Raw genomic sequence first — 24,537 nt, forward strand, 5'->3', positions numbered from 1 at the left:
GGGCGGCGGGCTCGGCAAGGCTCTGGTGTGCCCGGTGCCCGGCGGTGGGCTGGTCCGGTGTCGCTGCGTCGGCCCTTGGGTCTGCAACGGTGGCCAGTCGCTGAGCGTGCGCACCTGGCCACTTCGGGGCATTGAGATTCTTGAAGGACTCGGAGGTCAGCAAGCACGGAGTCTCCCTCCCCATGTCTCCCAGGGGCTCGTCTGTCCGTGCTCGGCAGCGAGTGGAGCCGTCCCCTCAGCCGGAGACCGCCGGGGGAACTGCGCCGAGCACGTTCCAGGCCACCATTGTGTCGCCTGAGCCATAGTTCTTAAAGTGTGGACTTTGGGTCACCGGCATCAGCATCATCCTGCGTACCCCTCTCTTTTATTCTAGTTGTAGAGCATCTGCTCAGCCAGCCCCCCGGTCTTTCTAGCTGGTGTCTGCTCTGCTCTCCCGTCGTAGTCTCAATATTGTTGTGGTAGGCAACGATCAGGCTGGCGCCCTATGTCTCCATCTTGGTCCTCCTTTGTACAGTTAAGTCTTGATTGTTGTTGGTGTCACTGGGAGGAATTGTCCTCCAGGCCAATTGGCCGTGAGGACCCTCTTTGTCTATATAGGAAGAGTTGCTGTGCAGGAGACATGTTTGTGGGCCGGGTCTTGATGCAGCAATGCCTTGGCGCTCACTGAGTCTGCCTCTAGAATGCCTCCCTTATGCAAGTGATTGAAATCTGGTGTCATCTCCCACCAACCACTAGATGCCCTCGTTTCTGGGTCTCCAATGTAGTGTGGGTCAGCCACTACCTGAGGCACTCAGCAGGAAAAAGCTTCTGCTCAGCTTGGCTGGGGTGGAGCTACAGGGTGGAGCCTACAACCTTGGCTTCCTGTCAGCCCCGCCCTATGAGGCTCCTGTGTCTGTGTCCCTCTGTATTCCTTGCAAACACCTCTGAGAGAAACGCGCCCTGGAGTTTCGCCCACTGCCAAACAGTCCAGTCCCTCCCCTAATGAATCTGGACTCCCAGATTCTCGCCTGGAACTGGGTTTCAGTGTAGTTGGAACTGGGTCTCAGCGCAGTCTGGCGTCCCTGTCTCCTTCCAAGCAGGGCCACCCAGTGGCGCAGGCAAAAGTCCGTCCTCTGCGCACCTTCCAGTGCGCGCGTCTGGAGCCGCCGCTTCTCTGTGCCTCCGCCACCACAGCCCAAATTCATTCCCCCAGCGTGCGCCTGGCTTCCCAGGGTTTCGCCCGGAACTGGGGTTCAGTGCAGTCGGAACTGGGGTTCAGCACGGTCCTGAGCTTATGTCTCCTTCCCGCTAGGGCAGTTCAGTGGCGCAGGCAACAGTCCGTCCTTTGCGCCCCTTCCCGTGCGCGCCTCTGGAGCTCTGCCTTCCCCCGCTCCTCTGTGCCTGTGCCCCACAGCCCAGATTCATTCCCCCAGCCTGCGCCTGGCTTCCCAGGGTTTCGCCCGGAACTGGCGCTCAGTGCAGTCGGAGCCGGCGCTTAGCACACTCCGGAGCCTTTATCTCCTTCCTGCCAGTGAACGCCGGCCAGGCCGTCAGCCGCCCCTTCCTCTCCGGCTCCATCCTCCCCGCAGGCGCGCGTGCTCGTGTCTCCGCCAGTTTCTCCATACCTCAGGCTTTTACGGCTCCCCCGATTGTCCCCGTGGCCTTTTCTTTCCCCCCAGCTGTGGGCATTTCAGTCCGCCAGCTCTCCTGTGGTTCTGGACGATGTCCGTTCTGACCTCTAGTTGTGCCTTTGAAATTGTTGTGCCCGGCTGCAGGTTAGGTGTTTCACCTATGCCGCCATCTTGGTTTCTCCGACTTTGATGTCTTAAAGAAAAAGAATATATGTGTGTGTGTGTGTGTGTGTGTGTGTATATATATATACTAGAGGCCCGTTGCATGATATTCATGCAAGAATAGGCCTTCCTTCCCCTGGTTTCACTCCCAGCCACCGGGGAGCCAGCACCTCCTCGCTCCCTGGCTGCCTGGAGCCAATAAGTCCTTGCTTCTGTCTGGATCACCACTCCAGTAGCTCCCTTTGCCACGCCCCCCCTTCCCCTCATAGCAGGCTTCACTCCACTCTGTGCCATATATGCAAATTAACCTCCATCTTTGTTGGGTTAATTTGCATACTCATTCTGATTGGCTGTGGACATAGCGGAGTGATGGTTAATTTGCATGTTTCTCTTTTATTAGGTAAGATATACACACACACACACACACACACACATACAGACACACACACACACACACACACACACACATATACATACACACACACACACACACACACACACATCCTCACTGGAAATACTGAGATTTTTTACCCATACTTTTTACTATGACTGCTTCAATGTGTTACCAAACTCAAGGGGTTTGGGCTTGGGGGACTCTATTTGAGAACCAGATGTCGTCCTTCGGTAGTTTTATATGTTTGCAGCAAGTAATGGAAACAGCTTTCCCATCCAAAGCTGTCTCTTGGGAGGCTTAGCTACTGGTTACACGGTACATGGTTAATTACATGTTGATTTCTTCTTTGCAGTTGGCTATGCTTATCAGGTTGGATTCTTGGGTTCAGGTCAAGCTTATCCTGTTACAGTTTCTTTGTGCAACATTTTAACATGTAGCAAGAATCACATTTAGGCCCGGCAGGCATGGTTCAGTGGTCCAGCGTTGACCCATGAACCAAGAGGTCACCGGGCGGAGGTAGGATTGATCACTGCCCTTCCTACCTAGTTTGACCTCTGGTCAGGGCACATGCCCGGTTTCCAGGCTTCATCCCCAGTAGGAGGAGACAGGAGGCAGCCAATTGATGATGTTCCTCATGGATGTTTCTCTCTCTATCCCTCTCCCTTGTTCTTTCTAAAGATCAATAAAAACATATTCTTTAAAAAATAAAGGCTTAAAAAAATAGCATGTAGGAAAAACTCCCCAGACTTGGAGACCCTAGTCCTATCTAATATATGGGAACTCTTGGAAATCAGTATCTGATTATCTTCCCCTTCATTATTAATGCAAAGATGCTAAAAATAATTTATCATTATTGGGCAGGAGATTTAAAACAAAGCAAAAAGAATTTCAATGACACAGATACAAAAGATGAAAGGTAACCCACAAGGTCCTCAGTCTTGAGCCAGATGTCTCAATGACAAAAACAGAACTAATAGTTTTAATGCAGATGCATGCCTTGGAGCAACTTTGATATGCCAAAGATCTAGAGCATGTCACATTAACCAACTGTGTTCTTCTAGATAAACATTTAAATTAATACCAGCATAAAATAGGGTTGTGTATTTTGTGAATATAGATATCAGTCAGTTGTTCAGTGCTCACATATCCTAAAATATGACTGCTTTATTCCAAATAAGAATAATGAAGAATTGTATAAAGAGTTGAGCAAGTCTCTTTTGAGTTAATAGAGTCACTAGAAGTTCCCCAAAGCCCAAAATCAAATCCCTGTAGAACGTATCACTGGAGTTTTTTCTTGTTACATTATAGTCTTGCCAACTACATGAAAATATACTCTATATAAAAATTTAAATTTTGGCCCTGGCCAGGTAGCTCAGTTGGTTAGAGCATCGTGCCAATACACCGAGGATGTAGGTTTGATCTCTCTATTCAGGGCACATACAAGAAGCAACCTATGAATGCATAAATAAGTGAAACGAACACCCCCCACTTCCTCTCTTTCTCTCAAAATAATCAATAAATTTAAAAAGTTTTAAATTTCTAATGTACATAAATCAAGTGTGGGTCTACTCTCCTTTAATTTTGCAGGGCAAGGTTATCATCCCAAATGATACAACCTTAAAATACTGAGAGTTCTAGAGAACTTACGCTCATACTAGAGCTTTCTAGCTAATCTTTGTCTCACGGGCCTCAGAAATCAGCGCTCTTTAGACAGCTCCCGTTTCCCCTCCCTTTTCAAACACAGTGGTTCATTTTTACTACACGTGGGGCTATAACAAATGTGGCACATCCAACCAGGTCTCAATCTACATTTCCACTTTGGAAACAACTGCCTTTCAGTTAAGACAGATTTTCAGAGGCCGTATCATATACAAAAGAAAAATGCAGAACATTAGGGATTTTAAAAATATGTATCCATTGCCCTGGCTGGTGTGGCTCAGTGCACTGGTTGGGTGTCATCCTGTGCACTGAAAGGTTGCCCGTTCATTTCCCCACAGGGAGCATGCAGGAGGCAGCCGATTGATGTTCTGCTCTCATGCGGATGTTCCTACCTCTCCCTTCATCTCTCTAAAAGTCAATAAAAATGTTTTAAAATATGTATTTAACCATTTAATTGTTTTGGGGTTTTTTAGAAAGAATGTGAGAAGTTATATAGTTAAACCACTCTCAATTATGGGTAATTTGGTCCTCTAAAAGATGTTCGGCAATGTGCAGACATTTTTGGTTGTTACAATTGTTTGGCAGGTGCTACTACTGGCACCTAGTGGGTGAAGGCCGGAGATACTGCTATACCATTTACCACAGATTGGGTAGCTTATAAATAATAAGTTTCTCACAGTCCTGGAGGCTGGAGTCTGAGAGGATGGTGCCAGCATGGCTGGGTTCAAGTGAGAGTCCTCGGGGGTTGCAGACTAACTTCTCATTGTATCTTCACAGGGCAGAGAGGGCCCGAGAGCTTTCTGGGATGCCTATTACAAGGGCACTAATTCTATTCAGGAGGGCTCCCACCTCATGATGTAATTACACTCAAAGGCCCCACCTCCTGACATAATTACATTAGGAAGTGCAGTTCCACAAAGAAAAGTTGTTGGGAGCACATTCAATCCACAACAGTTGGAAATCTGATCTTTGTTCCTTTTTAGGTGACCTGTTTTTAATATTGTTTAACTGTGGGGGGTTTTCTTCTCTAAGAACTTGGCCTTTTCTTTTGATGTGGGGACATTGATCTCTATTGCTTCTTAAAATGTTTTCTGTACTCCTAATTTGTCTCTTTAAGACTCATTATTATCTGGATGTCCTCACTACACTTACCCTCCATGAGTATTTTCTCTTTTATACTTTCAATCTCCTTTTCTGATGCCTTCTGGAAGTCCTCAGTCTTACCTTTAAGTCACTAATTTATTTTAATTGGGTATCTATAGCCAATTGCCCAATCCTATCTTGAAGGAAGATAGGAGCAACATTAAATAGGGACAAACATGAAAAAAACCACTAAGTGGAAAGAAATACTAGCTGTGAAAAAGGTAATACTGGAAAGAAAGGGCACATGATGGGGTTGTTGGTGCCTTGGCAATGGTTTGAGTAAAAAATAGTAATAAAGCATGATTGGAGTAGTTTAAGAAGGAATAGTGGGTGTAAAGGGGGAGAGGGGATGAAATGAGTGTAGGTAACTGTTTTCAGTAAATTTTTGCCAGAGGAAGCAAAAATAAAATGGTAGGGGTCTGGGAGGGTTTTAAAATGTGAGATTAAAAAGGGGAGGTGTATGCAAGTGGGGACAAGCCAAAAGAGCTAAACTGACTCAGAAGGGTAGATGTAACAGTGGGAAAGGGAAAGATGGTTCATGATATAATGTTTTCAACTATAGGCCGAGTTCCTTTGCTGGGTCATGAAATCAATTTGGTGGGTCTGTTTCTCAATTAGTATTTTAAATCCTTGCTACACATTAGAAATTTGCAAGAGAGAAAAATGTGTACACGAACACAAAAGCCTGTTTAAACATTTTATAGATGAATTTCAAACAGAAACTGTAACTTCACTTCTTACATTTTAAACTAGTTGAAAATAAAAGGGAGTTAAAAAAAAAAAAAAGTGCCTGGCACCTAAACTCAGGGGATTCCCTATATCTCACCAGGATAAAGTTTAATTTGAATAAACTGTTCTTAATTTTAGAATTAATGAATACTGCTAAAATTCTTGAAAAAAACTATAAGAAAGAGAAAATAAATTGACTGGAATATTTATTGGAAAATCTATGTCAAGCTCCATAATTTAAAATTATTTAAAACAAATTAAAAACATCTATAAAAGGTCAGAACATTCAGTATTTTAAGCTAAAACTAACTTTAGAAAATTGTATCATGGTTATAAAAACAATTATAACAAGGTATACATTTTTAATTATAGAAAACAGTAAAAATATAATAAATCTAACAAAATATGTCTTGCTGTTAACTTTGGGGGGGGGGGAAGGTGGTAACAAATATTTTTATTTTATTTACATATATTTATTAAAAGATTTTCCATTTGACATTGCAAATAGTCCCATTTCTCTTGTCTTTTAATGTAACACCTGAACTTACACAAGGAGATAGAATACATAAAATTACAAAGATGATGGTAAAGTAAGGCACATCACACCCAAATTACACACTGAATTATTGCAAAGGGCATAACTCACACATATAAGGCATATTAGTTTTAGAAAAAGAGCAATGCCCACCTCCAGGTACACACAAATGCACACACACAAACTCCACTTTATTAAAGGAGGAAACAAAATGGATTATAAGTAAATAGCCTTTCACTTTCCTATGTTTTTAAGCTTTCAGTCATAATGAAAATCTACTAGAGAACAGGATTTTCTTCAAATGTGTATGGTTCAAACACGATTAGTTTTTGTATCCAATACTCTATTTTGTACTACTGTTCTTTTATTAATATGTGCATATATTTATATTCTTTGAAATTAAAATTTTGAAAATTGTAAAACGCTGTTTTCTACTTATTATGCCATAGTTAAATGTTTACATACTATTCTGGAAGACTGATTAAATGACAACATACAGGTTTAGAAACAAAATCTGATATTATCGAATGTATGTATATTGGATAATTTTAGCAAAATGTTTTACTCTATTTACCCCATATACTATTATATTCTGAACTTTTATATTGATACAGTGAGGAATTTTATTAACTGGAAAAAAGTCCCAAATTTCTGTTCTATGGTTTGACAAAATTTTAAATACCACTTTTAGTTTGATTTTGATAAATTTGTATCATGTGAAGAGACCATGTGATAGCGAAAATAAAGTATATACAACATGTATCTTCCACATCACAGTTTTTCTAATTGACAATAACAAATTATAAATGGTAATCATTATTTTATCAAGACTCTACTATTATAAGAATAGACCTAAATATATTCACTTCAATGACAGACAGCAAATTGGTAATTTTATATTTAGAAGAAAAAAGTTAAGTGTAACATCTGAGTTGATAATCTTTTGTGAATGTGTTAAAGATATGGGTTATCAGCACAGGCATGAAAACTAAAAACACTTTAAAAATAAGTACTGTAAGAATATTTATATACAAATATGGCTCATTAAGAAAAAGATTATTAAAACATAATGTGATTAATACATTATATTAATTCACAGTATAAACACACATTGAGGAGTAATTTAAGTCAGGAATAAAAATACAGATATAATATCAGTTAGCACTATTAATACATATTTTTTCTGTCATATGCATGAAAATATACACATAGATATAGCTCTTTTAAACCATTTTTTACATAAATATTCACTGATTTAAATAAAAGTTGAAAGAGGTAGAATTTGTGTCAATGTTCATGATTTTCAGGAACAAGTACTTCGAATATATTATTACTGTTCTGTCTTTAACAAGTCCATACAGCCAACTCATTGAAAGTCAACATTCTGAAAAAGAGGGGAGGGGAAAGGTGGGTTAAGAGAAAAATGTTAAACAAAATTACTCAGAACATGATGAAAACTTAAATTCACTAATGTTTTAATTGAAATTATATTCTCTACTACAATCCTTGCCTATTTAGTGGTTAAGTAGTACTGTTTTCTACTTCAGAGACTGGAATAATATAGCATGCTAACTGAGAAAAATCACTCAAAACAAGGGTTATTATGTCTAGGTTTAATAAAATACAAGTGTGTATACAAGTACTGAAAATTATGTTGTCTGAGTTTTAAAATGTTATGGATAGTCAAATATTTTTCAAAATATTTTCATGTGTTATCTAATCATCCTCCCAATCAAAATGCACACATTAAAATATGAAAAATCCCATAATGGAAGCACTGAGAAAGTAATTATATTTTTCTATACTTAGGAAGACGTACTTAACAAGATATTATCAGACATGCTTTCTAATTTGATGTAAAATAACATTTTTGATAAGAGGAAAAAAAAAAAAACAAGCTATATGTCCCATAAGAGGAGAATGATAAATAAATCCCAGAATATCCATGTGAAAAACCATTAGATCACTATTTTAAAATGGCATTTTTGAAAATATTGTTAATGGTATCAATAAATGCTCATAACAATATTAGGGGGGAAACCACAAACAATAAGACAAAACAGAAACAGGATAAAAACTACCTTGAATATGATCTCTATTAGAATTACATGTATGTCTATGCATGTGTATGTATGTTAATTACAAATTAAATACAAGATGTAAGTATACCAAAATGCTAATTGCTATTTTCTCTGGGTTGTAGGATTAAAAGTAATTTTGATTTTACATCCATTTAGTAGCAGCATTTTCATAATAGCAACCAAAGTGTTCAACAACTCATGAATGGATAACAAAATTTGGTCTATACATACAATGGCATATTTAGCCTTAAAAAGGAAGAAAGTTCTGAGACAAGCTCCAACATGGATGAACCATGAAAACATTATGCTAAGTGAAATAAGCCATTCACAAAAAGGACAAACATAGTATGATTCCATTTATATTGCGGTACATAAAATAGTCAAATTCATAGAGACAAACTGTAATGGTGACTTTCAGGGGGTGGAGGGCTGAGAGAATGAGGAGTAAGTATTTAATGGGCACAAAGTTTCAGTTGGAGAAGATTAAAAGAGTTCTGAAGTTGGATGGTGGAACTAATTTGTTCACAACAATGTAAATATACTTACTGCCAGAGAAATGTATACCCAAAAATGGTTAAAATGATAAATTTAATGTTATATATATTTTTCATAAAAAAATTTTAAATGATTTTTATTTTCTTCTTTATACTTGTTATTTTATGTCTTTTTCAGTGAGCATGCATTACATACAATAAAAAAAAGTAAATCTAAATTGGGTTATATATTTTAACTATTAGAGACACTGTAAAATGTGGGTTGATATGACCATTTCTTACTTATTTCTGAGTACTTATGGGGAAAGCCCTTAAAATTAGTTTTGGTGAAAAAAAAATTAGTTTTGGTGATAATATTTAGAAAATATGGATGGAAATGTGTTACCAATGAACAACATCATTAGTTTATTTGGGACTTTGCTAATGGTTGTCCAAGTTTTCTAATCTATATCTACTATAATGGCTATAATAAAAACATGGAAAATAACAAGCACTGAAAAGGACTTGAAAAATTAGAACGCTTACAATGATGGTGGAAATGTAAAATGGTACAGCTGCGTGGAAAACGTTTGGCAAGTACACAAGAAGTTAAACAAAGAATTTCCATATGACTCAGCAACTCTACTTCTAGGTACTCCCAAGAGATTTGAAAACAGGGACTAAAACAAATCCTTGTACACAATAGCTAAGAGATGAAAACAACCCAGGTGTCCATAAACTGATGAATGGATAAACAAAACGTGGTATGAACATACAAACAAATATTATTCAGGCATAAAAAGAAAGTAAGTTCTGAGATATTCTATAACACAGATGAACCTTGACAGCGTTATCTGAAGTGAAAGAAGACAGACCCTAAAGGACAAATACTGTATGATTTCACTTAGATGAAAATATAAGTAGGCAAATTCATAGAGACTGAAAAGCAGATTAGAGGTTGACAGGGACTGAGGAAATGAGGTCAGGGACTGAAGAATTATTGTTTAACTAGAGGCCCGGTGCAAGAAATTCATGCACGGGGGGAGGGACGGGGAGGGAGGAGGCTGGTGTCCCCTCAGCCAGGTCTGCACCCTCTCTAATCCAGGACCACTTGTGGGATGTCTGACTGCCAGTTTAGGCCCAATCACTTGCAAACTAGGACCTCTGGCTCCTAACTGCTCACATGCCTGCCTGCCTGATCGCCCCTAACCACTCTGCCTGCTTGCCTGATAGCCCACCCTGCCAGCCTGGTAGCCCCTAACTGCCCTCCCCTGCCAGCCTGGTCACCCCTAACTGCTCTCCCCTGCCAGCTTAATCGCCCCTAACCACCTCTGCCTCAGCCCCCGAAACCGTGGCTTTGTCCGGATGATGTCCGGCATAATTAGCATATTACCCTTTTATTATTATAGATGGATACAGACTTTCTGTTTAGGGTGGAAATAGTGGTGATGGTTGCACAACACTGAGAATTTAATGCACTGGGTTTTCACTTAAAAATAGTTAAGATGGCAAAGTTCATACCATATGTATTTTATCACAATTAAAAAATGTTTTCTAATTCATCACATCTTTAGACATTGCTGGAATCCACAATATTCTGTATCAGTGGTTTCTGAAGTGTAGTCTGGGGATCCCTGGGAGTCCCCAGGACCCTTTCAGGGGACCTCAAAGGTCATGCCTTTTTTTATAAGACTAAGGAATTACTGGTATGTGCTTTTTCACTCATTATCCTACAGGTGTACTGCTGCGTTTCCCATAGGCTACATGATGTGAAAGACCAGGTAGTATACTATTTTAGATTTGTGGGCACAGGTCTGTCACAGCTCCCTAATTCTGCCACTGTAGAAAAGCAATCTTACACAATATGCAAACAAATGGGTGTGGCCATGCTCCAATAAAGCTTAATTTACAAAACCTAGGCCCTTCAAATATCAGCAACCCTGGAGGCTTCTGTATGTTAAAGAATAGCACATAAATTCTGAGTCATTGAGGAAATGCTTACTCATCTCCTATGTACTTCTATTAAAAGAGGCAAGGAAATGCATAATTTTTTAAAAGAACTGACTTTACGATTTCTGTCAATGAGCCTGCATTTTTCACAGTCACCTACCTCTCAAACCCTGGGTCTGCCATGCTCCTTCCCATTCATTCCCATTTCCAGTGAGTCAGCACAGTCACTGACACTTCCTCAGTCCTAGTGCTCTGGAAAACTGCTTTGCCATATCTACTCAAGCTCAAACATTTGCATGTCCTGTGACCTGACAATTTCACTATTCAGTATACACCCAAAGAAATGCACACGTCTGTTCACCAACATACAGGTACTAGAATGTTCATAACCCTTTGTAATAGCCTGAACTGGAAATTACCAGTTCCTGTCAACAATAGAATGAGTAAGTGGACTGTGGTCAAGTTCACATAATGGAATACTACACAGCAACAAGAATGAGCATTCTACAAGGACACACAATAGTATGGATGAATCTCACAAATGTACTATTGAGGAAAACAGGCCAGAAATGTATATCATTTTTAAAATGTCCAAAAACAGGCAAAAAAAAAAATCTATGCTTTTTATAGTCAGGGTGGTTACTATTAGAGCAGGGCTTATGACCAAAAGGGAGCTCAAGTGAGGTAATGCTTTGTTTCTTGGTCTGGGTGCAGGTTGCATAGTTGTGTGCACTCAGTTTGTGAACATTCACTAAGCTGTATTCTATAACACTTTCTGTACATAGAATTTATTTTTAAAAATCTGTCATCTTAGCTTTCAATAATATTTTACTGATCCTGAACTGATGATACTGTTCCTTTCATATCTCTTTCTGGTCTCCCTGCCTCTGGTGTCTACCCTGCCCAATAAAGCCCAAATACAATTTTGAGTTAATCTGCCAGGAACAGTTTTTTCTTTTTCTTTTAAATATATTTTTATTGATTTCAGAGAGGAAGGGGAGAGAGAGAAGCTTCAATAATGTGAGAGAATCACTGATTGGCTGCCTCCTGCAGGCCCCCCACTGGGGATCAAGCCCGCAACCCAGGCATATGCTCTGACTGGGAATTAAACTGTGACCTCCTGGTTCATAGGTCAATGCGCAACCACTGAGCCACGCCAGCTGGGCTAGGAACTGTTTTTTCATTTTAACTCCTCCCTTGTATGTATCCTGTACACAGGAGGACCTTCAATGGCTCCCCCTGACTTGCAGAATAAAGGCTACAATCTCTCATTTAGTCTCACATTAAATAATTCTAAGTATCCTACTCTACTTTCCACGCCTTTCTCCCTCATTATTCCCCAACAACCTGTACTTCCAATCAGATTCAGTCTATTGAGCCACATGCATTCCTGTCTGTCTTTGTCCACACTTGTATCATCTAGTACTTGTTCCTTGAATTTAGCACTTCATAAAATATTTCTCTGTGAGGTCTCATATCGTCATGGACCAGAAATGTTCAGTTCAATGAGTTTTTATAATCGTATATACCCTCATATCCTCCACCACCAAATAGAACATTCCGTTATTCCCACCAAAGGTGGTCAGAAAGTTCCCCTGATCACTTTGCAGGCAATCTCCCTGCCTCCCCAGAAAACTACTTCCTGAATTTTCATAATCATAGATTAGTTTTACTTGTCCATGGTGTTATATACATACCTTTCTAAAAATTATCAGTTTATATGTTCAGGAGAATGTAAAGGAGATTTCAGAGTAGAACTAAGGGGTGGTGTGGGAAGACCATGCCGACGCATCTCCTGGATTGCTCGTTCTCTGTCAAGTAAGATCAAATAAGAGATAATACCAAAAAGGGCTATACAAATATGAGGTGCTGCTATTGTTGTTAATGGAATAATTTCTACTCAATTTCTATTTCTACTAAAGTTAAATCCCATGTCCTTATATGATTTTTAAATAGTAGATAAAAGATTTCAATGAAAGGAATTGTATTATAAGAGATTGTCCAAAGGCCCTCTGAGTACAGATTTCCAAAGTTGGATGGTTCCTCCCTCTGCTCCTTCCTTTCCCACCTCTTCTTGTACATAAATCTAGCCCTCTGCCTCTTTCTGGCTCAAAACTCCCAAATGTCAGAGTAAAGTAATCCATTCTCTTTGTTATGCTTTCCTTCCCTGTGTCTGTCTGCCCCACAAAGCATATGGACTGCACTACCACCTCCTTGTGAGCAATCCAGTCTCTGGCCTGGACTTTTTATGGCTCGAGTTCGTCAGTATCCAGGATTTCTACATACTTGGGTGTTTCACAAACGCTTTTTCACTATTATTCCCCTAAAGAAACTTTTCTAGATGTTTTCCCCACAAATTATCCCCACACTGCATGAAATTTTAATACACAGGTACATTGTTTACATACTGTAGCCCTTTGGAGGGCCGTAAGTTATGGTAATACCTAGGGGGTTTTGCCACTCCCTCTTCCCCCAAGAACCAATTTTGTCCCATGGGAGGCAATATTGCCCCTTTAAGACTGCATAATCTAGTTGGATGTTAAGAAGAAAAGACATGGTCATGTGGGTCAAGGTTTTTTTGGGAACTGGGGTAGGAAAAAAGGAGAGAAATTAAGGGGGGGTCTATAACCTTACGCAATCGAGAGTTTTGACTTAGGACCTGTGAATTGAAAGAATTTAAGTTATCATTAAGAAATGGAAATAATTATAAATATATATATATATAAACACACAGGTTAGCATATTAAGAAACTAGGTCTTCTAAATTACAAGATTAAAAGTAGCTTTCACAACACTGACAATCTCAGGCTTCATATCTTACCAAGATAATAAATATTGAATTTCTAGCAAATTCTGTCTATACGTCAAACAGCACATCAATAAATATTTTAATGTCAATGGATAAGAATAAGAGAACTAAAAAATTGACCTAATGAGCAATTTTTTTCCACTATTTGAGAATATCATCTCAGAAATGTTGTTATCTATGGTATTAATATAGTAGGAAAGAGTAACTGAAAAAACTTGACAACTGATTTAAAAATCAGATACTGACTTTAACTTTAAAGCAGGTCTCATTCCTGTCTGTAGCACTCGGGGATTAAATCTTTAACATAATGAAGCAAACGAACTGAAACCCGAGTGAGTGTGAAAATTGCTAAGCCTAGAGTCTATACAGAGGTGGGAGCACAGGCTGTAAAAGTAGACCAGACTTGCCTGAATTTCATTAGTGACTCTGCTATTTACTCCTGTATGACTCCCGTTTCCTATAATGTAGGCATAATAATAGGTTGTTAGGATTATCAAATATATACATAGTATCTGGTATATATTTGTTAAAGCCCTTATAATCATCAGCATCATCACTTATTTGATGACTTGTATTTAGTTTCCAATAGGATCATATTGTTTTGGACTCCTGTGGAATCCTTACTAGCTTGTTTATTCCCTAGCTATATCCTCTGAAATAATGACCTAATTTTGCTATGGAAAACATTCACACAATACCTGCTACTTTATTTACTGTACTGATATTATCTTCCACAACACTTGTTGCCTTTTTAGGAAGAATTACTGAAGAAATTTATTTTGAGCATTAATGCTAAAAAACAGTTTGCTATTTGTAAGCCACATTAAACACTTTTTGAAATAGAACAGGACATAAATAAAAACACTATCTAATGCTACAAGTTTTTCTTACCGTTCATATCTTTCAGTTGAAATCTGCCTTTTCATGGCATCATGATCTGTTTGTAATTGTGCCACTTTAGCCCGAAGCATGGTGTTCTCCCGGCTTTGACTAGTTCTTAAAAACAAATTTTAAAATTCAAAGAAATAAGTAACAAATGTTCTGTTTTGTAGAGTTTAGTGTCATAGATTTTTTGTGTGATTAATAAATACAAAGGAAATGATTCTTAAGAATGAAAAAAGGGAAGATCAAGACTTACAACAATAATTCTCAAAACTTCTGGAGCTTCTATCAGTTTCCTTTTTCATGCATCTTATTTAATAAACAATTAGCATGTGCAAGGCACTGCTGCAGTGCTGCAGATACAAATTTGAGTAACTATGGGATTGTAATGTCTAGTTGTAAAGTATCTTCACTGGCTTTCTTGACTCTTGCCTCAGAAAGAGAAATGTTTCTCTTTTCAAAAGTTACTTATTCCACTTGTATGCACCATCTACTCTGGGTTTCCGCTCTTCTTCCCACAAATATACCTAACCCTCTCCAGCCTAAAAAGACACCATCATCAACCTCCTTAAAGGTAACCAATACACATGAGGGTCAAATTGCCCAGCTTTCTTGAAGTATTTTTCCTAATCCACAGCATGAAATGCTGCTGATATCCCCATCCTGAAATGCTCTCCCCTTTGCTCAAATTTAGTCATTTTTACAAAGTTCACTCATTCACTTCCATGGGAACCATCTCTAGTGAAGATACACAAATCTGTACCTCCAAACACGATACCTCTTCTGAACTAAGTCCCTAAACTTCCAAAAGCAGCATCCACATAAAGTATTTTGGTTTAAACTGCCCTTCACACTCCCTTCCCCCTCTCCCACTGAAAGTTGAGACATTTTTTTTGTTCCTCCAATGTTTTTAATCATTTGTTTTATGCTACAAATCTACAATTTACTCATATTAAAATTATTTTTTAAGAACCTATTTTCCTCACATAGATTGATTTAAGACACTTACAATTTGCTTTCTGAAAGGGTTAACTTCTCTTTAAGTAACTGAATTTCTGTATCCTTCTCTTGGGAAGTTAAATGAGAATGAAATTCTTTATCTCTATTCGTAGCCAACAATGATTCAAGATTTTTAATCGTATGTCTCTCACTTGACAATTGTGTTTTTAACAGCTCTGATTCTGATTTTACATTTTCTAATTCCATCACAACCTACAGGAAAAACAAGGGAAGATTACTTCAGCACATTTTTTTTTAATATTTCAAGAAAAATGATTTTAAATATAATAATGTTACATGACTTCGGCACACATCATTTTGGGCATCAGTTAAAAAATCCTGAACCACTCCTTTAAGTATAAAAAAAAAATCTTATTTTCAAAACAAGCTTTGCTATTTTCAGTAAGGGCTTATTTGGCTATGAGATCTACTCAAACCTTCAAATAGTTTTCTAGTACTACCTTATCAGGAGAGGGTCATTATCATAAACTCTTAAAATATGGCCACCCTATCAGCAAGGAGGCCCTTCTGATCTATTAAATCTGTGTCCTCTGACTATATGATTAAGCCATTATTTGAGCTTCTCAGTACCAGTAAACAAAGATACTAAATGAGTGAAAATTGAAAACACCAATGTTTGAAAAAACACATTTAAAGTAATGCTTCAGTTTGGGAATGGGAAGTTCCAGCTAACTAGACTTTTAAAGATTTAAATGCTTTGAGATTTAAAAAAATATATATTATATTTTTTATTGACTTCAGAGAGGGAGAGATAGAAACATCAATTATGAGAGAGAATCATGGATCAGCTGCCTCCTGCACGCCCCCTACTGTGGACCAAGCCCACAACCCGGACATGTGCCCTGACCAGGAATCAAACCCTGACCTCCTGGCTCATAGCAACCACTGAGCAACACTGGCCAGGCTGCCTTGAGATTTTTATCAGGAAAAATATTCTACTTAGGAAGCAGTGAAATGCTCACCACTCCATTTAAGTCTTATCTTTAAACAAATAAAGAATGTATTGGGATATGCTGCTATTCTATAATGAGAAGACTAATATCTTCTAAACACCCATCTATTCTAAAACAGACAGCTCCTAATTTCATCACCACGTTTGCCAGAGAAATCCTGGCAGAGAATCTAGTAGTCAAAGTTAGTTCTCAAAATCCTGCAGTCAAAAGTAACTACTCCAAAGGAGAACAAATATATTAGGTAGTGAATGATAAATTAAAACAATTAGAGTAGGGCTCAGTAAAACAATGTGTTACAACAATATCTTATAAGTTCTTACCCTCTCATATTCAAGGTTTTTAGCATTCAATTGTTGGGTCATAATATCTTTGCCTGAGTCAAGCTTAATACAGAGTTCTCTAAGAGATGACAAATCATTGAATACTGTTGCTTTCTCATCTTCTTGATGTCTCAGCTCTTCTTCTAATCTAGATATGGCTTTTGCCATTGATGAGATCTGAGATTCATAGGCATGATGTGCATTTATGTGCTGAAAATAAAAAAGAAACAGGTAAAAAGTTAGAGTAACCCAATAATTTTAAAGGCTTGAATTTGTGCAGCTACAACCTCAGTTTATAAAAATAGAAGAGCCAATATTTGCATATTTTTAGATACTCTCAAGAAGTTGCCTGCTATATTTAAAGATGGCATATTTAATGCTTATTAAATGAGTTGCATATAATTATTAATCATGGTAAATAAGTACTTCATGTATATATTTAGAAGATAAAATGATGAAAATTATTGTTCTAGGTTATTGTGAATATGAGAGTTCTTTAAAGCTACAGTAAATTTTCCTTTATAAATTGTTTGTTATTATAATGCCTTTTCAAGAAAAGTAACATATATATAGGGTGAGGCAAAGTTTACAGTTGTTTGTATGGAAAATAATACAATAATTAGTAAATAATAGTACCAGAATAAACTGTTTTGTGTACTCACAACTGTAAACCTACTTTTGCCACAGCCTATACTTATCACTCATCAATTGTCTTTAAATTCTGAATTTCAAAATGGAGTTTGCTTTAAAACCAAATACCTGAAGTCATATTTAAATTTAATTTAATAATACACTACTTTATAAGATAATATTAACTGAAATAATGAGCAAAGTTTGAAATACTGATAAGATACTTGTCTTAGAAAAATCCACCATTTAAATGTCTCATAATTTAGATTATGAGTAATAAATACAAAGTGACTTAAACTCTACTTCTAGAATTTAGGAAGAAGTCCGCACTTGAAAATTAATTCGAACAGGCTCTTCTGAAATGAGTCAACATAAAAAATAGGATGCTGTGTATAAAGATTTAATAAATGTCAACAGTTTCAGAAAAGTAAACATTTGGATTTTCCAAATATAAATGAATTAATAAAATCAAAGTTTCCTTCAAACAAATGAATATAAATATGTAAATCAATTTCATATACCATATAACATGAACAATTATAAAGAACCTAAAGAACAGTTTTTCCTGAGAACTCTTTTGAAGGTTGAAAAGCATGCCTTTAATTATTATACTCAATAGAAAGTTTATAGAGGTAGTGTATTAGTTTCCTAGGACTGCTATAACAAATAAATGCAAATTACTGGGTGTCCTAAAACCATGGAAATTTATTCCTTCACAGTTCTGGAGGTTACAAGTCTGAAATTTATATGTCAACAGAGTTGGCCTTTTCGGGAGATTCTGAGGAATTTGTTCTATGCCTCTCCCCCATCTTCTGGTGGTTGCTGGCAATCCTTGTAGTTCCTTGCCTTGTAGACATATCCCTCCAATCACAGCCTCCATCTTCACCTGCCACTCTCCCTTGTGTCTTCTGTATCCGTATTTCTCCTATCTTATAAGGCAGCAATTTTCAACTTCTTTCATCTAATCCACACATAAAGTAATTACTAAATTTCTGCAGCACACACAAAATATGTTTTTTTGCTGATATAACAAAAAAAATAGGTATAATTTTAATTCATTCACATGGGATTGCTATTGTGTTGACTGTCATTTTTTTTTTTATTTGACTAAGGGAAAAGAGGTCAGTGCCCCTGACTAAATAGTCAGGTACTGCATGTTTTTAAAATTCTTTTAGCACATTGGTTGAAAATCACTGTAATAAGGACACAAGTCAATGGGTTATGACCTGTCTGGTTTAGTATAACCTCATTTTAACCTGGTTATAGAACTGCAAAGACAATACTTTCAAAAAAAGGTCATATTCACAGGTACTAGGTATTAGAACCTAAATATATATATATATATTTTTTTTGGGGGGGGGGGCTATAATTCTACCCACTATAGATAATTAATACTTTCTCCTAAAAAATGAAGACAACACTATACCAAAAACACCAAAAAACCCTAATAGCCATCTATTCTAAATAAATCTAACTAGGGTCTCCATATTTTAATTGAATTCAAGATTTACTTAAGAAAATTTTATTAGACTGTCTTTATGTTAAGAGCTTATTTAAACTGCATACAAAAGAATAAATTTGGACCCTTATGTTATATCATATACAAAAGTCAATTCAAAGCGGATCAAAGACCTTAACATAAGAGCTAAAACTTACAAACGTTGTTGAAGAACATAGGGAAAAGTTTCATTATACTGGACTCAGCAATTATTTCTTAAATATGATACCAAAAGTTATGTAATAAGAGTATTAGAAATAATTGGACTTTATAAAAATTAAAACTTTTAGGCATCAAAGGATAAAACTGAGTGGAAAGGCAAGCCATGTATGGGAGAAAACTTACAAAACACCTATCTAATAAGGGATTAATATCCAGATTATACAAACAATTCCTACAACTCAATAACAAAAACAACCTGATTGAAAAATGATGCCCTAGCTAGTGTGGCTCAGTGGATAGAGTGTTGGCCTGAGGACCAGAGAGTCCTGGGTTCCATTCCCGTCAAGGGCATGTACCTTGGTTGCAGGGTCCCCCAGGCCAGGCCGTGGTCAGAGCAAGTGCAGGAGGCAACCAATCCATGTGTTTCTCTCACATCGATATTTCTGTCTCTCCCTCTCTCTTAAAATCAATGGAAAAATATCCTCGAGTAAGGATTTAAAAAAAAAAAATAGGGCAAAGGATGTGAATAGACATTTCTCCAAAGTACATACACAAATGGTCAATAAACACATGAAAAGATGCTCGACATCACTAATCATTAAGAAATTGTGATTCAAATTTAAAATGTGATACTTCACACCTATTGGGATGGCTATTATTTAAAACCCCCAGAAAATAACAAGTTGGCAAGGATGTAGAGAAATTGAAATCATTACATTGCTGGTGAAATTTAGCCCACAGTAAAATGTGGTAGGCCCTTGTAGAAAACTGCATGGCAGTTCCTTAAGAAGTTAAACATAAAATTACCACATAATTCAGCAATTCCGCTTCTGGGTATATCCTAAAGAACTGAAATCAAGGACTCAAATAGATATTGTACACCCATATTCATAGCAGCATTACTTTCAATGGAAACAACCAAATGTCTACTGACAAATGAATGGATAAACAAAATATGGTTTTTACATACAATGAAGTATTATTCAGCCTTAAAAAGAAATGAAATTCTGACAAATCTATCTAACATGGATAACCTTGAGGTTAAGTTAATCTTAAGGCTGATTAAAATAAGCCAGCCACAAAAAGACAAATATTGTATGATTCTACTTATAGGAGGTACATAGAGTAGTCACATTCATAGAGAGAGAAAGTAGAATGGTGGTTGCCAGAAGTTGGGAGTGTGGAGAATGGAGAGTTAGTGTTTAGTGGATGGAGCTTCAGCTGGGGAAGATGATGAAGTTCTGCAGATAGATGGAGGTTTTAATTGCACAATCATGTGAATGTAGTAACTGCCACAGAACTGTACATTTAAAAATGGATAAAATGGTAAATTTGATTTTAGGTATATTTTACTACAATAAAAAATAAAGTACGGGGCTCTTAGCAAATTATCAGAATTAATGACAAAAGTTTACCATTGAACTTGATTTCACCAATGCTTAACTCTCACTTCAAATAAAGTACCTTACCTTTGAATGCTTTCTAATTAAGTAAAGACTTCACAAGACAAACAAATATATATTACCTCCTGAATTTCTTTTTCTAATAGCTCCACTCTTTCACGAAGGTGCCTCCTCTCTGTGTCAATAGAAAGAAGTTCCAGTCGAACTGAGCTGCTTTCTCCCTCAGCTTGATGGGCTTTGACCTCCCAGTCTTCAGCACGGTTATGAAGCATTTGAAATCTATCTAACAAATCTTGATTTTCTTTTTCCTAGTTTGAGCATAATTAAAATGTTTCTAAGTTAGTAATTGTCACTTACTGGAATATTCATGTCGGAAACATATACACATATTGGAATTTTTGTTTTAATTTAGGAAACAGAAGCTACCTGTGCAGATACTATCTATAATAATAAGAGTGTAATATGCTAATTAGATAGGACAGCTGAACAACCTTCTGGATGTCCTTCCAGCCATCCTTCTGGATGACCTTTTGGACAAAGCTGCCATGGTGGGGGCAAAGCAAAGGTAACGGTTAGGGGCGATCAGGCAAGCCGGAGATCAGGCAGGCAGGTGAGTGGTTAGGGGTAATCAGGCTGGCAGGCAGGCAGAAGCAGTTAGGGGCTATCAGGCAGGCAAGTAGTTAGGGGCGATGAGGGAGGCAGGCAGGCAGAGTGGTTAGGGGTGACCAGACAGGCAGGAAAGCAGTTAGGGGTGATCAGGCAGGCAGGCAGGCAGAGGCGGTTAGGGGTGATCAGGCAGGCAGGAGAACTATTAGGGGCAATCAGGCAGGCAGGCAGAGGGGTTAGGGGCGATCAGGCAGGCAGGTAGACAAGCAGTTAGGAGCCAGCAGTCATGGATTGCGAGAGGGATGTCTAAGTGCCGGTGTAGGGCAAAGTTACTGTGTTTTAAAGACCCATGATACATTTTAATTATTCTAACTTCTAGTCGGCTTAATTTATTTATAGCAGGGGTGGAGAACATCCAACCCGTGGGCCATTTAAGGCCCACAAAATAATTTGAACCAGCAGTTGGACATACCCCGATGGGTCCCGGATTGTGAAAAGGTGCAGGCCAGGCTGAGGGACTACCCCTGCCTCCCGTGCACGAATTTCGTGCACCGGGCCTCTAGTACTAAATAAGATCTGGGGGGAAATATAAAGAGACAGTAGGCAAGAATTCCAATCTCATATTGTTAATAATCTAATAGAAGAGGCATAAAAAAGTAAAAAAAAAATCAGTCTTAAATCAAACCTAGACAGTGCCTTTTTACCTTAGCAGCCATTAAGCTCTCCCATCGTGACACCTCTGTTATGTAATTATGAACTCTACTCTTCATTTCTTCTTTTTCTTGCACCGCTGCTTCCAATTCCAGTGAGATTTCCTATAAATCAGAAAATTGAAAGCAAATCTAAAGTGAACATAGCATCTATTGAGTTCTATTTTTATTCAAATGGCTACTTTTGAATTTGGGGAATAAGAGCGAGTAGGAAAAAAAGGAAAACTGTTCCTAAGTGTTGCTTGCACTTATTTTTCTTGATTTATCTTGACTTTTTTTTGTTGTTAATCCTCACCTGAGGGTATTTTTTCCATTGATTTTTAAACAGAGTGGATGATAGAGGGAAGAAGAGGGAGAGAAACATTGATGTGAGATGTCCAATCTCATCCTATATAAAGAGGTAATATGCAAATTGACCATAACTTCAACACACAAGATGGCCGCCCCCATGTGAACACAAGATGGCCACCACAAGATGGCCAGCAGGGGAGTGCAGTTGTGGGCAATCAGGCCAGCAGGGGAGGGCAGTTGGGAGGGGGACCAAGCCTGCAGGGGAAAGCAGTTGGGGGGAACCAGGCCTGCAGGGGAGGGCTGTTGGGGGGGGACCAGGCCTGCAGGGGAAGACAGGGGTGATTAGACCAGCAGGGGAGGGCAGTTAGGGGCAATCAGGCTGGCAAGGGAGTGGTTAGGGCAGTGATGGGCAACCTTTTGAGCTTGGTGTATCAAACTTCGCCAATAAACTGAGCATAACTCGGGTAGTGTGTCACTTTGAGGAAAAAACTAACTCCAAGACTCTAGTTGCAAATGTTTCATCCTCAGGAGCAGCAAATGTTTCATCCTCGGCATGCGGCCGCGTGTCATCAGAAATGGCTACGCGTGTCAGTGCTGACACGCATGTCATAGGTTCGCCATCACTGGGTTAGGGGGTGATCAGGCTGGCAGGCAGAAGCGGTTAGGGGTAATCAGGCAGGCGAGCAGTTGGGAGCCAGCAGTCCTGGATTGTGAGAGGGGTCCCAGACTGGAGAGGGTGCAGGCTGGGCTGAGGGACACACCTCCTTCTCCATTTCATGCACCGGGCCTCTATCTAATAGAGGCCCGGTGCATGAAATGTTAATAATCTAATAGATTGGTTGCCTCCCGCACAAGCCCAGACCAGGGCTGGGATCGAACCTGCAACCCAAGTATATGCCCTTAACCAGGAATCAAACCAAAAACCCTTTGGTGTGCAGCCCAACACTCTAACCACTAAACCCCTCTGGCCAGGGCCCATCTTGACCTTTTTAAAAAAAATTTTTTTTTTATTGATTTCAGAGAGGAAGGGAGAAGGAGAGACAGAAACATCAATGATGAGAGAGAATCACTGATTGGCTGCCTCCTGCATGCCCCACATTGGGGATCAAGCCCACAACCGGGGCATGTGCCCTGACTGGGAATCGAACCGTGACTTTCTGGTTCATAGGGCAGCATTCAATCACTGAGCCACACTAGCAAGGCTGATTTTAACTTTTTAACCAAATATTACCACATATCTCCCACAACAGTCCTAATCATGTATCTGGCTCAAATGTTGGCATTGAAAAAAATTCGTATAACAGCAATATGCTTTATATGGAATAATGTTGAAAAAAAATTTAAAAAACCCCAAAATATTTCCAATAGGAAATTATTGGTCTTCTGGGTATAATCCTTCAATAAACCAGCACAAACAAAACTAACACCTTTAAGTATTTGACATTCTAAAATAATTTACTTATCATTAATTTACTTATACCTGTAAATCAGGAGTAGGGAACCTTTTTTCTGCCAAGGGTCATCTGGATATTTGTATCATCATTCACAGGCCATACAAAATTATCAACTTAAAAATTAGCCTGCTATATTAGGTCAAACACTTAATTAACTCACCCCTATTGCTAGGCAGGGCCAGACCAAATTATTCTGTGGGCCTTATATGGCCCCCGGGCTGGACGTTCTCCACCCCTGCTGTAAATAAACTAAGCTCACTAGAAGAAAGAATAATTAAAATGTATGATGGGTCTTTAAATCACAGTAACTGTGCCCTGGAAGTGATACTGAGGTCCTCACCCAATAGGGTGACAATTTCTGCCATATAGAATGAATACCATGCTACCACCTATAGAAGTTCTTATAATAAAGACCAAAATGGTGAGGAGACCACAGGTGTACCCATTAGACACCCTGTAATATATAGCAGCATTCTAAACCACACTTTAAAAAAGTCTTATAAACATCTTTATCCTTAAAGAATTATTAATGTTGTTGATATTTATATTATTAAAATTTAAAAAGCATATTAAAAGCTTTAAAATAGCCGAAACCGGTTTGGCTCAGTGGATAGAGCGTCGGCCTGTGGACTGAAAGGTCCCAGGTTCGATTCCGGTCAGGGCATGTACCTCGGTTGCGGGCACATCCCCAGGGGGTGTGCAGGAAGCAGCTGATCTATGTTTCTCTCTCATTGATGTTTCTAACTCTCTATCCCTCTCCTTTCCTCTCTGTAAATATATTAAAAAAAAAAAAAGCTTTAAAATATAGCAAACAAAGAATATTCTATAAAACTGTATACTGTGCCCTAACCGGTTTGGCTCAGTGGATAGAGTGGCCTGCGGACTGAAGGGTGCCAGGTTCAATTCCAGTCAAGGGCATGACCTTGGTTGCGGGCATCCCCAGTAGGGGGTGTGCAGGAGGCAGCTGATCTGTTTCTCTCTCATCGATGTTTCTAACTCTCTATCCCTCTCTATAAAAAAATCAATAAAAAATAACAACAACAAAAGAACTGTATACTGTAAA

The 24,537-nt window shown here is 38.5% G+C and overlaps 1 protein-coding gene across 1 annotated transcript in view; it reads right to left on the reverse strand.

Annotated features, from left to right (window-relative positions):
- Positions 1-5,652: 5,652 nt before the first annotated feature.
- Positions 5,653-24,537, reverse strand: part of CEP135 (centrosomal protein 135) — a 73,763-nt gene continuing 54,878 nt past the window's right edge. Inside the window, exons 20-26 of the mRNA XM_054728919.1 lie at positions 21,724-21,834; positions 20,536-20,721; positions 16,721-16,930; positions 15,437-15,639; positions 14,437-14,541; positions 12,434-12,547; positions 5,653-7,616 (exon numbers count right to left, since the gene is read on the reverse strand). Coding sequence (XP_054584894.1) covers positions 12,448-12,547; positions 14,437-14,541; positions 15,437-15,639; positions 16,721-16,930; positions 20,536-20,721; positions 21,724-21,834 — 915 coding nt within the window. The 3' untranslated portion in view covers positions 5,653-7,616; positions 12,434-12,447. The remainder of the gene's footprint in view (positions 7,617-12,433; positions 12,548-14,436; positions 14,542-15,436; positions 15,640-16,720; positions 16,931-20,535; positions 20,722-21,723; positions 21,835-24,537) is intronic.

Source organism: Eptesicus fuscus, chromosome 2 (assembly GCF_027574615.1).
Source record: "Eptesicus fuscus isolate TK198812 chromosome 2, DD_ASM_mEF_20220401, whole genome shotgun sequence".
NCBI lineage: Eukaryota > Metazoa > Chordata > Mammalia > Chiroptera > Vespertilionidae > Eptesicus > Eptesicus fuscus.